At 40.0% G+C, this 14,122-nt stretch overlaps 1 protein-coding gene and 1 long non-coding RNA gene across 4 annotated transcripts; one reads left to right on the top strand and one right to left on the bottom strand.

Annotated features, from left to right (window-relative positions):
• Nucleotides 1-604: 604 nt before the first annotated feature.
• LOC144512587 (uncharacterized) lies at nt 605-14,019 on the bottom strand. Of its 2 annotated transcripts, XM_078243396.1 has the most exons (16): nt 13,841-14,019; nt 13,587-13,645; nt 13,124-13,190; nt 12,355-12,738; nt 10,591-12,196; nt 10,040-10,303; nt 8,961-9,395; nt 5,934-6,389; nt 4,355-4,618; nt 4,004-4,258; nt 3,662-3,910; nt 3,295-3,552; nt 2,098-2,394; nt 1,726-1,995; nt 982-1,062; nt 605-849 (listed from the first exon to the last, which is right to left on the bottom strand). In XM_078243396.1, the coding sequence occupies exons 4-16, from the start codon at nt 12,689-12,691 to the stop codon at nt 783-785; spliced, it is 4,839 nt and encodes a 1,612-aa protein (XP_078099522.1). In that variant the 5' UTR covers nt 12,692-12,738; nt 13,124-13,190; nt 13,587-13,645; nt 13,841-14,019; the 3' UTR covers nt 605-782. The 2 variants fall into 2 exon arrangements, with proteins under 2 accessions (XP_078099522.1, XP_078099521.1); XM_078243395.1 differs by lacking the exon at nt 13,587-13,645.
• On the top strand, nt 6,387-9,815 carry LOC144512588 (uncharacterized). Of its 2 annotated transcripts, none has more exons than XR_013501017.1 (3): nt 6,387-8,004; nt 9,068-9,213; nt 9,338-9,815. It is a non-coding gene; the product is annotated as an uncharacterized LOC144512588 (long non-coding RNA). The 2 variants fall into 2 exon arrangements; XR_013501016.1 differs by having other exon boundaries at nt 9,062-9,213.
• Nucleotides 14,020-14,122: the final 103 nt, after the last annotated feature.

The following is a 14,122-nucleotide window of genomic DNA, read 5'->3' as shown; positions in this document are numbered from 1 at the left end:
ACTAAAATAATACTCATATTCATATTTTAAGATAATTCTCCTGAGATCCTGACGTGTTATCACAAAATACAAAAACAGTCATTATAAAGATGATCCCAACAGAACAATCTCAGGGTGTCATCATAAATAAAAGAGATACATCCTGATCTCCAGATTATTATTATCAAACACTGCCGGCTGCTCTCGGCCTTCACAGAAACGCACGTCAAACACAGTATTAGTACCGGCAATACTGATATATACATTTTATTTGTGAAGTACTTTTCTTTGTTAAAAGCAATCCCAATGTGCTACAGAGTAGACAATATTAAAAACAGGAGCACAAAAATACAAAGTTTAGGAGAAGGCTTTCTGAAAAAGAAATGTTTGTGGCGTCCCTGAAGGAGCCCTCAGGTGGTCTGGGAGGAACTCCAGGAAGAGGAGCGGCTGAGCAGAAGAAGGACTTTGTTTTGAAGTAGGGAGGGGCGTTTCCATGGATACACTGATGGGTGAGCAGCGAGATTTTGTACTGGATCCTGAACGAGACAGGAAGCCAGTGGAGAGTGAAGGATGGGTGTGATGTGGTGGTATTTTCGTACCTTCATTAGGATCCTAGCGGCGTATGTAGTGAAGTTGTCGAAGGCTCAGCTAGAAGTCCTGATGACGAGAACGTTATAGTAGTCCCGCCTTCAGGAGGCAAAGCTGTGGACGGTGTTATTCTGCATCTGACAGACAGAGTGTGAGACGGAGTTTGGAAATGTTCCTGAGGTGGTAGAAGGAGATCTTACACACTGACGACTGCTTCACCAGATCTCAAACCGCTGGTCTTCCTTAAAGGAGGTTCTGTCCACAATGTTGTTCCCGAAGAGTCTAGAAAACACCAAACAGAGAAAGCAGACGCTATTCACACAGAATAATATGTGGAGCGGTTCATTGAACTGATCTGAAGTTATTCATTTCCTCTTAATTGAATGAATGGGACACTAATTAAAGAATGCTCACCGCACGGTGTCAGTGGAGGGGTTGATGGACAGTCGCAGTAACATGTCAGTTGAAGCATCCGTGATGTTATTGTGACTCAGACTGTAACATGCACACAAACATTTATTACATTACATTAATTACTGTACATTATATCAGCCGCCTGCTGCTGACGGACATTTTCCACTTTAAACAAATCACCACAGCCCATATCTCTTGATAATCAGGATAGATTGGGTCGTGCCAACACAGCTCATCTTCAGCCAGACTGATGCTTTCTGAATAAATTTACAGTAAAATAAATTAAATCTACTCACTTTAGATATAGACAGCAGAAAATAAGTACAGTATGTTTGTTGTACTGCAGCTTTCTGTAGACAGCTCTGACTATACAGACATGTGGTCTTCTAAAATAATCATTTACACACTGACGGGAACTTCAGTCTCTCCTGAAATGTAAACGCAACAACATCTGCCATTGAAAGCACGTTAGGGGAAATCTATAATAAATGTAGTTTGCTGTATGTGATATTAATATTTGGGGTTAATTAATTTATGTCTGTAGGATTACTTTCTCCAGAAAGCCGTCTTGCTGTCCTCTCGGCTCATTAAACTGAGCAGCTGACATTGCTGGCTGTTTTTGAACCTCACACAGACAGGTCGCTGTAACATATATTTTATAAATTAACACCTCCACCTCGGTTAGAGCTGACACTGCCTTATAAACACTGTTGCACACATGAACACATTTGTAGTTTGACTCACTCCAGGACTTGTACTTTGTGCAGATGTGCGCTGAGTGTGAGCAGCAGCTGGTCAGTGAGTCCACAGTGACTCAGGTCCAGCTCTGGCAGCTCTTCACTGAAGTCCAGCATCAGGGCCAGAGCTCCACAGGCCCTCTGATCCAGTGTGCTGTGACTGAGGTCCAGCTCTCCATCCAGGGCTGTACGGAGGGACACTGCCCGTCTCACTGAGTCCCTCTCACTGTCCACAGGAACCAGGGACACCAGCCGGAGGAGGACAGCTTTACTGGCTCTGAGCAGGAGAAACAGAGCAGAGTGACGATGAAGAAGAACGATGCAGAAACATGAACAAAAACTTCTCCTCTGCTTTCAGACTTTCTGGGATCTTTCCCACCTGAGACGGACTCTGTCCAGGACAGGAAACAGCAGGTCCAGGCCGCTGTCCTCCAGCTCACAGTCCTGCAGGATGAGCTCTGTGTTTCTGCTGCTGTGTGTCAGGATGGTGGAGACGGCCCTGCAGTCCTCAGCAGTCAGACTGAGAGAGTCACTCTGATGATCCAGGTCCACACTGGAACAGCAGGACAGATCCAGCCTGTGCTGCACAGTCCTGAGCAGGCCGGCTGCTGCCCCCTGCTGGGCCTCAGAGGCAGCGCAGCAGTGGACCAACCTCAGCAGCTGATTCCTGTCAACACTGAGAGGAAATGATCCACTAATTAAACAAATAACAGAACCATATAGATAGTTTCATTGATCAAATACTAGAATGATCTGCAGCTTCACATGCATTAGAAACAGAAGACAAATTAAAGGATAATTATGTTTCTTTACAACTTATTATGGTAGTTTTGTCCTTTATTTCTGTCAGTATTACTAACATAAAGCCTATAATGTTAATAGAAAAGATTGGGACTGAAAAGTGCTCCGACTGACCAAGAAACAGATCAGATCGGTTGGAAACAAACCTCCAGGTTAGACAAACTAATTCAAGAGAAACCAAAAGTAAACCGTAAAATGAGCCAAACTGTCAGGTGTAAACATCCTTCACAGTTTTAAGAAACACTTCCTGCTTCAACTCTGTCCCACTGTTCTGACTGGAGTTGTGCACGTACAGTTTTCCTGTGCAGGGAGAGACTATCAGACATTTCAAGGCTCACATTCAGTGTGTGGTTTAAATAACTGGGAACACTGTTGGTTAGTTTCCAACCTGTGTGATTGCTCGTGTTTCTTGACCCGTCAGACTTCTTTTAAGCCCAAGATCTCAGCTGTTAACTTGGTGAGTAAAATGTGAATATTACTGATAGAATGATGGAAAGAACTACTACTAAAGACAATAATAACCCCAAATATATTATAATGAATTATCTTATAATGTCTTGTATATATTTTCTATTGGGTTAAGATCCATTTTGGTTTACGTTGTTGTTTGTGTTTGTTTGGACCCTCCGACCGCTTGGAGCAGGAGTTCTCAAGAGATAACTGGACTCAGGTGTTGATGATGGGGAGAAGCAACAGTTTTGTTGAGCGTGCGGCAAAGGAATATTATGTTTTTGTTTGTCTGTGAGTGGTAAACAGACGAGCACTAATGTCTGACCTGAGATGAGAGACTTTGTCAAGCATTAAGAGGATGGACTTTATTTCCCCTGCTGGTATGGAGGTCCACGTGAGGTTCAGTTGAACTCGGTCACTGTGTCTGAGGGTGAAGAGCAGAGCAGCAAAGTCCTCCGAGTCCATCTCTCTGCAGGTCAGGTTGATGACATCATCCAGTGACCTCAGTAAACTGGGTATAACGGGACTGGCTCGAGCTTTATAGATCTCTCTGATGGCGTTCAACACAAAGCTGGGACAGGGTCTGAAAGCATCAAGTGAATTCACCAGGACACTTTTTTTTAGTGAAAACAAGCCACAACAACACAGGGACATGATTAAATATGATAAAACTTAAAAAACAACTTGCTGACCTTTTGAACACAATCCTGTCCAGAAAGGGAAGCAGACGTGTGACGCTCTCCTGTAAGAAGCGGTTCTTCCTCATGTTCACAGTGATGGTGTGAGCTGACAACTGCAGAAGCAGATAGTGAAGGAGCTCCCAGTTCAGACAGCAGGACGTCAGCTCTCCACCAACCTTCCTCAAGAAGGAACAGGTCAAGACCTCATCCTGGATTTCATGGAGGAGGGAGAGTAGCGGCTGCAAAACCTTCTCACTCAGTCTGCAGATTAAAATGTTAGAAATGTAGATTATTAATACATTTAGCTGGTTTATTTATCAGTGTGTGTTTATGAGGCTCAGGAAAGACTTGTACTTGATTGTTAGAGGACCATCATGAAGCAGCAGAGGAATGAGACCCTGAGCAGGAACACAGAACTCCGTCAGGTCTAACCGTCTGACTGTCCAGTATCTCAGCAGGGAAGCCAAACTACTGACAACCTTCAACAACACTCTCTCTGATGGTTGGGCTGTCTGAGAAGAGAGAGAAAGCTCTTCCATAGTCAGCCGACAGGCCACTCTCCCTCTTCTGACCCATCGACACATTAACAAGGTCATGTCAATGGAAAGCCTGAAAACCAAAGAGAGACAAGTTCACCACTAACTGAACATTCAAACTGGAGAAGAGGGTTACAAGAATAAAAACAGTAATAATATAAATGCATACTTCAGACTGTGAAGTTGTGTTGTACGTCTAAAGAGGAGGGAGGCTCCTCTGACAGACATCTTTCTTGGTGTGAGGATGAGATTTACATCAGAGCCACAAAGTCTGACAACTGTCCCCACAGACCGGCAGGTTTTCCTGCGTAAGTCTCCTGTTAACAGCAGGCTGAAGCCCAGCAGCTGCAGCACAGAGGCCAACTGCTCGGCCTCCTCTCTGGATCTGACAGAGATCAGTGAACACACTCTCTGGAAGAACTCGGGATCACAGCTGAAACACAACAACAAGGAGGAAGTGAGAACACAGCAAAGAAAAAACAGAAAAGAATACATAACAAACCACGTTATGGACAATGAATTCCTAAAGGATGAATTAAATACACTGTACCTGAGCTGGGAGATATATTTTCATTTCTATACAATGTTTTTTATTTCCTGTATAAGAAAGTATTATCAGGACTTTGTTGTTGTCTCAGAGCTACATTGTTGTTATTATTATTCACATCAGTTCATTATTCTCAAACATGCAGAATAATGATTTACTGTGACTGTGATACTAAATAATCACTGAAATGAGGAATGTAATATATCTTCATTATGTTTATTTGTAAATGGATGTCAATTAACATTTAAAACCCAGGTGATTATCCCTTGTAGCCGTGATAAATTAGCCTGAAGCTAATGCTTAGCTACCTGTTCAGGAGGAAATTAGCCAACTCAGCGTCCTTTTGGGCTCTAAGCTGTCTCCATCTTTCAAATACATCTCCATTATTTACCCGGAGTTTGTAGCGTCTCTGGTCACGCAACTGTTAGAAACACTGTTGTTGTTTTTGTACAGTACCTTTTGAAAAGATGCCTGGAAGTCTGGAATATGTCTGGGGACACTAGTTGTTGCACTATGACCATTCATTGGACTTTATTAGGTTGTTTTATGCTCTATTGCACATGTTTTGTATGTCTTGTTAAGACATTTTGATATTTTTCAAATATCTGAATAAAGAAGTTCATGTTTCAAGTTAAAGTACCTGGAATCTTAGAAAATCCTTTTTTTTTACCGTGGTATCGAAATCGGCATCGAGAGTCGTGTTATTTTACTGGTATTGGCACCGACTGCTGAATTTTTTGCACGTGACACCCCTACTTCACTCAGTCTTCAGATAAAAAAGCAGCTTGTTTCATTTTTTTAATTTCTGTGAAAATAAATTTAAAGACATACTAACTATTTTAGCTGCACAAAAACTATTTGTTTTGATGTTTTAATGGTTTCTTTTTAAGTTGCCGAGACATTAAAAAGCCAATAAAGGTTTTACCTTATTATCAGGACTTTGTTGTTGTCTCAGAGCTACATTGTTGTTATTATTATTCATATCATCTCATTATTCTCATAAAGACAGAAGACTGTGATACTAAATAATTACTGAACTGAGACATTTAATTCATCTGTTTCTACATTATGTTCATTTGTAAATGGCCGTCAATTAACATTTAAAACCCAGGTGATTATTAAGACGGATTTTTGACAAACCTCTTCTTAAGAAGCAACATATTATTATTATTATTAAATATACAGTATTTGTCTGACTTACCTGAGCTGTGAGATATAAGGCAGACACTGTAGGAAACTCCTCACTTCACTCTCTTCATCTGAGCAGCCTCTCAGCTCCACTTGTTTCTTCTCTGATTGGAGTTTCAGAACTTCCAGGAGGATGGAGCTCTTTCTCTCTGAGAGGTCTATGATCCAGACTGCAGGAGCTGACTGGAAAACTGACTGTAATGATGGAAGGAGACTCAGACCTGTTTTAGTCTCACAGTCCTTCAGGAGGGAGTACAGATCCAGCAGGAAATTACTCGGATATTCCGTTAATTCGTCATTATCATCATCATAATCGTCCTCATCTCTAAAAGGGAATGTTTTGTATCTGCACACTGATGATAACAGCTCCAGTGTCTTCTCTCCTGTCTGCTGTTCTCTCTCTGCTGCTGCACAGAACAGAGTCCCAAAGATCCTGATTCCTTCAGAAAGATCTGACCACCGAGGAACACTGAAATAATAAAAGGAAACATTTTGTGATGATTTGATCTCAGCTGCATAAATACAACAACACACTGATGGACTCCATCATGAACATGTCTGTTCTGTATAAAATAATTAATCTAATTAAACTTTAACCCTACTGTTGTCCTCGGGTCAAATTTGACCTGTTTTTAAAGTTTCTATATCAGAAATTTGGGTTTCTTTCAACCAAATTGCCCCAAAATAACGTGGCTGGTTCCATAAAACTCTCTTCACAAATAAAATGAAGGATCAGATCTCTACTTTCATTGAATTTTGGGTGTTTTATTACATTTTATAGCGTTATCCTGACTAAACTTTGACATGTCTGTGATTATCCATTACCTTCGTTTCTCTGCTCTTCACTGTTAGTCAAAATCATTCATAATTTCTGCTTTTTTCTAACACAAAAATGAGATAACTTCATATAAATGAGGTTTATTGACGATGAAATCCAAAAATGATTGTTCAACTAGTGTTAATAGGTTGGTTCTGGTGGTGAATATACTGGTGGTAATGGGGGAAAAAGTGCCAAAAATGTTGTAAAAAGCAACAACAAGTTAAAAACAGTGTCTAAAAAAGTGTTAATTTTGACCCTGGAGGACAACACAAGAGTTACACACATCTTTCATCAGAGCAGAACATCATTTTAGGACTTTTACTGACTCACAACACAAACACTGATCCTGAGTCTGAAATCTCTGCTGATTGGTTTCCTCGTGGTTTTCTTCACTTCATGGAATTTGACTTTGTGTATGAGTTTTAAATATTAAATATATTTACATTATATAAATATACACAGTGGAACAACAACATCTAGAGTCCATATCATGTACAATAGTTACAGAAAATCCCATGATGCAATGCTTCTCTTTGCTCCTGAGATGACAGCTGTGTAAATAACAGTTGTTGTTCACTACATCTGTCTCTGGTGACTCTAAATGATGATTCATAGATGTCTGAAATCTTAATGTGCTGCTCTCTCAACAGTTGGTACAAGTTTCATCACAGTCAGTCAAGTTCACTCTAGGGATGTCACGAGAACCGATACTACCGACACCTTCTGGTTCTAAAATGACGAAACACCGACAATGCCCATTTTTTGAAGCACCGTAGGAGCCGTTAGCGACGATGCCAGTGTAGCAGCATCGGTGCTGCGCCTCTTCAGGAACTGATGGGGGCAGTACACGCTTCAGAGTGCTCCAGTCGATACATTCAGAAGTATGAGGTGACGAACAAGTGGCCGAAGTCACGCCCTTCTACTGCCGGTACATATCTTTCGGAAAATATGAACGAGAGTCAACTTTACCCAACCTAAAAAACGGCGCGTTTACTGCAAACTCACGGTCCTCTCTTCCCGATTTACAGCCCCCCTCTCTTGGCTTCAAATAACTCACCGCTGTCGGCTACGGCCGCTGAACGGGCTACACGTTGTAAACAGCCGTGGCCCGCTTGCCTGCTCCTCCGGTAACGTTAGCCGTTAGCAGGGTTAGCATGGCGGCATTAGCCACAGTTAGCCAGCACCAGTTGGGATCACTTCACTGGCTGTGTCTCTATTGTTTTTGCGAGTAACCAACTCGGGTACTCTAGCTGTATAATTCAATGTGAGTACACAAATGTTGAAATGACATAAAATGCCCGTCCCTTGTAGCCGTGATAAATTAGCCTGAAGCTAATGCTTAGCTACCTGTTCAGGAGGAAATTAGCCAACTCAGCGTCCTTTTGGGCTCTAAGCTGTCTCCATCTTTCAAATACATCTCCATTATTTACCCGGAGTTTGTAGCGTCTCTGGTCACGCAACTGTTAGAAACACTGTTGTTGTTTTTGTACAGTACCTTTTGAAAAGATGCCTGGAAGTCTGGAATATGTCTGGGGACACTAGTTGTTGCACTATGACCATTCATTGGACTTTATTAGGTTGTTTTATGCTCTATTGCACATGTTTTGTATGTCTTGTTAAGACATTTTGATATTTTTCAAATATCTGAATAAAGAAGTTCATGTTTCAAGTTAAAGTACCTGGAATCTTAGAAAATCCTTTTTTTTTACCGTGGTATCGAAATCGGCATCGAGAGTCGTGTTATTTTACTGGTATTGGCACCGACTGCTGAATTTTTGGTATCGTCTTCAGATAAAAAAGCAGCTTGTTTCATTTTTTTAATTTCTGTGAAAATAAATTTAAAGACATACTAACTATTTTAGCTGCACAAAAACTATTTGTTTTGATGTTTTAATGGTTTCTTTTTAAGTTGCCGAGACATTAAAAAGCCAATAAAGGTTTTACCTTATTATCAGGACTTTGTTGTTGTCTCAGAGCTACATTGTTGTTATTATTATTCATATCATCTCATTATTCTCATAAAGACAGAAGACTGTGATACTAAATAATTACTGAACTGAGACATTTAATTCATCTGTTTCTACATTATGTTCATTTGTAAATGGCCGTCAATTAACATTTAAAACCCAGGTGATTATTAAGACGGATTTTTGACAAACCTCTTCTTAAGAAGCAACATATTATTATTATTATTAAATATACAGTATTTGTCTGACTTACCTGAGCTGTGAGATATAAGGCAGACACTGTAGGAAACTCCTCACTTCACTCTCTTCATCTGAGCAGCCTCTCAGCTCCACTTGTTTCTTCTCTGATTGGAGTTTCAGAACTTCCAGGAGGATGGAGCTCTTTCTCTCTGAGAGGTCTATGATCCAGACTGCAGGAGCTGACTGGAAAAGTGGTCTGAGTTTTGGAATGACACCCGAAAACCCTTGACTCTTGACATGTTGATAAAAATCAAGAAGGATGTTATGTAAGTCCGTGCTAACAGAAAACAATGAGATGAGCCTTTTCACTACATTGTGAAAGCGTCCCTCTTCGTGAATTGCAGCTTTCAGGCATAAATCCAGTAACAGCTGCTTTTCTTCTCTCTCCAGTGTCCCGCGGCTTTGCTCCTGGTTCTGAGATCCTGGACCTCTGTAGGTCTTCCTGAAGCTGCATGACAAACAGATGCATCAAACAGTGAACGTATTGTACACATGTTAGATTTAAACCTAGTTATAAACAAATAGATTGTTAACATCGTGCTGATGTTAGATATGATGTACAATTGCAATATATATTATTCTTCATCTTCAGCAGAATTTGAGAAAGTGTGTATAATAGAAAGTGAAACCCTCTGGTTGGAAATACAAGAAATCAAAGTTCAGATTCATAAGACACAATGTGGCCTGTCTGATTCTAAGAAGTTCAATTATTAAATGTATTAGTGGTTTATAATTCCTGACTCACTGTACTACACCTCCTACACCTGATTACTGCAAAGCCATGCAAACTCTGCTAGCTTCCAACTTTATCCCCCCAAAACAGACCCCATTTCCCCCAGAAGCAACCCAAATTTGAGTTTGGGGGGTCTCGGAAAACTTATAAATATAAATGATACAAGAAATACATAACAGTTCACTTTTCTCACTTATTTCTGCTGTGTTTCAAGGCTGATTATCCACCTTAATGCTGATCTACATATGAAGAATTCACCACCAAAAAAGAAGGATTTTCATTCAACATTGAAGGTTTTAAAAAAAGGATCAAACTTAGAGGATGTGGACTCAGCATCACACAAAAGCAAAGCTACATACCTGAATGAGCTGATGTAAGGCAAAGCCTCACAGAGAGACTCACACAGACTCTGGCAGACAGGAGTTTTCCATTCCCAGTGGAGGCAGACATTAACCTTCGTAGTAATCTTCTGCATGACTTTGACTGCTCTTTCATACAGCTGTTTTTTACCCTCAACGGGAAGGTGCAGCCGATTTCCATCAAGGCCAAGTAAGATGATGGGGTCCATCTGCCCTTCGGTGAGAAGAAAAATCCTCCAAAGCTGCTGTGGCAGAGGGTCACACCTATAATTTAAAGAATAATCAGAAACCATTTCCTCATTATAGAAGTAACAGAGTAGAGAAACAGTAAAGTATCATAAAATGGCTTCAGCGGAAAAGTACAGCAGAAGTACCATACTTTACTTTTTTTCTGAATATTTCCCATCACACCTACTTATCCTTCAGAGTTAATTTTACTTTGTCCTCTTCATTACATCTTATTAATAAAATCAGTGCTGGTTACAAATTAAAAAGACCAAATTAATTCTACTTAATTAGATATGTTGTAACCTAAGCATGCTTAGTCATACCATTGGACATTTTCAAGGCATCCACATAGTTGTGTCATTCCTTGTTCTGACACCATGACGTCCTTAAGGTCCAGGGATATTTTCCTCTCTTTTGACTGAGTGACCACATAGGCCACAGCACAGCAAGGGTAAGGATTGAGACTCTCTTCACTGAGATCAAGATGGTAGTCCAGTTTTTCCACAAGGTGGGCGCATGCTTCAGTACACTGGGACTCATACAAACACTGGCAGAAGAAGAGTATGTCCACCTCGAGCCCACTGTTGAGAAATGTGGTTATCATTTCCTTGAAGAACCAGTTAGATGTATTCTTGAGCTCCTGAGCTGGAATCAGACAATTCATCAAACTAGTACTCTTCTCATTTAACAATCCACACATGAAAGGGATCAGATGTTTCATGTGTTTCTTCTCATCAGTGAGGCATTGCTGAAAAACATCCTTGATTTTTTCTGGATTCTTCAAGAGCCACAGAGCTGCAAAAAACTCCTGCATTGTGTAATGGAGAAATGCATATGTGGTATGTGTCTCAGTAGGGCGGACTTTGACAAAAAGTGCTTTCAGAAAGCTAAGGACAGCGCTGTCTTCACAGGGGCGTTCTGTCAAGTTCACAGTTTTTCCTTCAGTTGCATGAAAAGCACCCTCAGCCAAAGACAGTATTTCCTTACTCTTGTTGTTGATGAAGGGCTTTAGATCTTTCTCTTTTGTGTTGTTGCTGTTTATTTGAAGGCAAAAACGAACAATATTGATGTAGATTTCAGTAATGGTGCATGGCTGTGGAGAGTCTTCTGGTGTCTCAAATGAAAAGCAGACAGCCACCATCAGTGCATACATTGGGACATGGCACAGAGTTAACAACTCCACGTTGCTCAAAACCTTCTTCTGTTCTTCACCGAGCATTGCAGATAAGTATGTTTTTATAGTCTGCTCACTAAAGCCTTTCACTTCCACTCTGAGAAAGTCCTCAGAAACAAACTCTTCTTCATCATCCTGTCTGCAAGTCACGATGACTTTAGCATCAGGTAGTAGGTCCTTCTCTACAAGTCTCTTCACCACTGATGAAGAAGACAGATCTGTGACTCCATCAAAGATGAGTGTAACATTCTCAGAGTTCTGCTTAATGTCCTGTAAGACCTCTTCTTTGCCTTCATCTGGTTCACTGAACACACTGAAGAGAAGATCCTCCAAGCTCGTGTCCTTCCTGATTTGGGATGTTTCTCTCATGTCAAAGTAAAACATGTAATCGAGCGTCTCGTTGTCTCTTTCTGCCCAGAGTTTTAACATTTCATGAGCGATTGCTGTCTTTCCAATTCCAGGTTTACCAACCAGGAGTATGTTTTGACGTTTTGTCAGCAGGTTACTGGGAGAAATGTCTGCTTTGTCCTCAGGGATGTATGTCCGTAGCTTTTTCTTGCGACTCATATTGCTTTTCTTGTTCTTTAACTTCTTTATTTTAGATGGAGAATCTTTTCCTTGTGTTTCTATCACAAGTGACATATACGACAGATCAGGCTTGTTGTTTCCTTTAAACTGATTTTTCCAAAACTTATCTGCTATTTTTTGTGCTTTTGACTTCAACTTTCCCTGATATCGGTGGCACGGCTTTGAACCTAAAACAGAAACAACAGTGGGTAAATAAATATACCATGAATTAACTGCTGTGCCCTTACATTCATAATAGGCATACAGACACTTTAAAGTGCATTATATAAGATCAGCACATCAAAGATAAATAATAAGGATCAATCTGAATTCTACTTTAAAATACCTTGTAGGTAGTTTGTATCCATTTGTGGGTCTTCCTTGAAAGGAAAGCAGCTGATCCAGTGGTGCAGGTCAGGAACTAATGTCCTCTTCCTCGTCATGTAAATAATCATGAGGAACTCATAGCAGGCTGCTTCCCCCTTTTTTATGACCTTGTCCAGTATTCTTCTGGTTTTATCGTAGTCAGTTTTCTCTGCTTCTATTTCACAGACCTCCTCATCACTTAAAACGTTTTTCTGACTCAAGTTCTCCAGAATCACTGACAGATTCTTTAATCTTCCCACAAGGCGGGCTCTTTGATTCTTGACGTAATCTGAGGCAGACTGTGTTGTAGAAGCCATGTGGTCTTACTTCTGTATATTCTGCACACAGACCCAACTTCAATGATCTGGAAAACAAAACACAAGGCTCAATAACATGTGAATCACAACAATTATTCTGCTTGTGATGTATTAGCTATTATATAAAACTATATTTATATTGTCTGCAGAACAAGAAAAAAAACCCTGTCTGTACCCACAATGCACTCTGTCAGTGGGTGACTACTAACTATTCAATATATCATCTTAACTAAAGACACAGGTTAGTTCAGTGAGGCACATTATATTGAATAATTTTGCATGACAAATCACACTATAACATACAATAAAACCAGCTCCAAAGTATCCAAAAAACTATAAACTGAATTAACAAAGAAGAGAGACAGAAAGTAATTATTTACTACATCGTACACAGACACGTGCAGACTGGATATCAGAGAGAGGGACACTTACACAGAGGCCTCAAAGTCTCCGATGATAGACTCCATCAGCTGTTCAGCGCCTTCGGTAACGGACTTTCCTGATGACAAGAAAATATATATTTATAGCAAGTAATCAAATAAGGTAAAGGCAAGAAGTCATTGCAGCCTGAAAATAAGACCTACAGGCACTACTCAAGGCTGAAAAAGTAACTTCACTTTATAAATATGTGATTCAAATTATATTCTCTAAAACAAAATACTACAATTTAACATCAACCAAACATAAGACAGTACATACCAATGTTCTTTTTAATTATAGAATAGAAATATACAACATTATTTATTACACAGGTCTCTGTCAGTGTAACTAAACATGATAAGATAAGATAGACTTTATTAATCTCACACTGGGGAAATTGAAAAAAAAAAAGATTTTAGGTCTAATTAGGGCATCATACTATATATTTAACATAACATTTGTATTTGTATACAACCATATTCATGGAAGACTAGTAGAGCTCAACAGTGTGGTTCCGGAAGTAGAAATCCCGTTCTTTAAAAACAAAATAAGGATGTTGATTATTAACCATGTCTCAACCATCCAAGATAGACTGACAACGAGCTCCGAGATTGTGAAACAAAAGTTTATACCCCTCTAAACACCAGAAGTCCGTATGAAATCAACCTTGTTTTAAGAAAAACATGTTTTATTTGCGTGTATTTGATGTCATGGACTCATTACACTTACCTGTATGGCACAATGACAGCTTATTATCCCTCAGTGAGTGTGGTTCTCTCTGTGTTAGAAGGTCGATGTTTTTATTTTTTATTTTAATCTAACCTTACAGCCTCGTGCACAATGTGTTAAAAGCATAGACAGTATATATAAAGTGTTCTGGTCTCGTCTGTCTCCTGACTTACTTTCACTTTTGCTGCATAACCACATCCTGTATGAATGTTTGTAGCATCCTCTGACATTCACAAGATGGCGCTATTCGCTCAGAAATAAACAGAGACAAAATCCAGCCTC

This window comes from Sander vitreus, chromosome 24 (genome assembly GCF_031162955.1).
Source record: "Sander vitreus isolate 19-12246 chromosome 24, sanVit1, whole genome shotgun sequence".
Classification (NCBI taxonomy): domain Eukaryota; kingdom Metazoa; phylum Chordata; class Actinopteri; order Perciformes; family Percidae; genus Sander; species Sander vitreus.
Note: the sequence above shows the minus strand (reverse complement) of the source record. Positions and strands in the feature narration are given on the sequence as shown.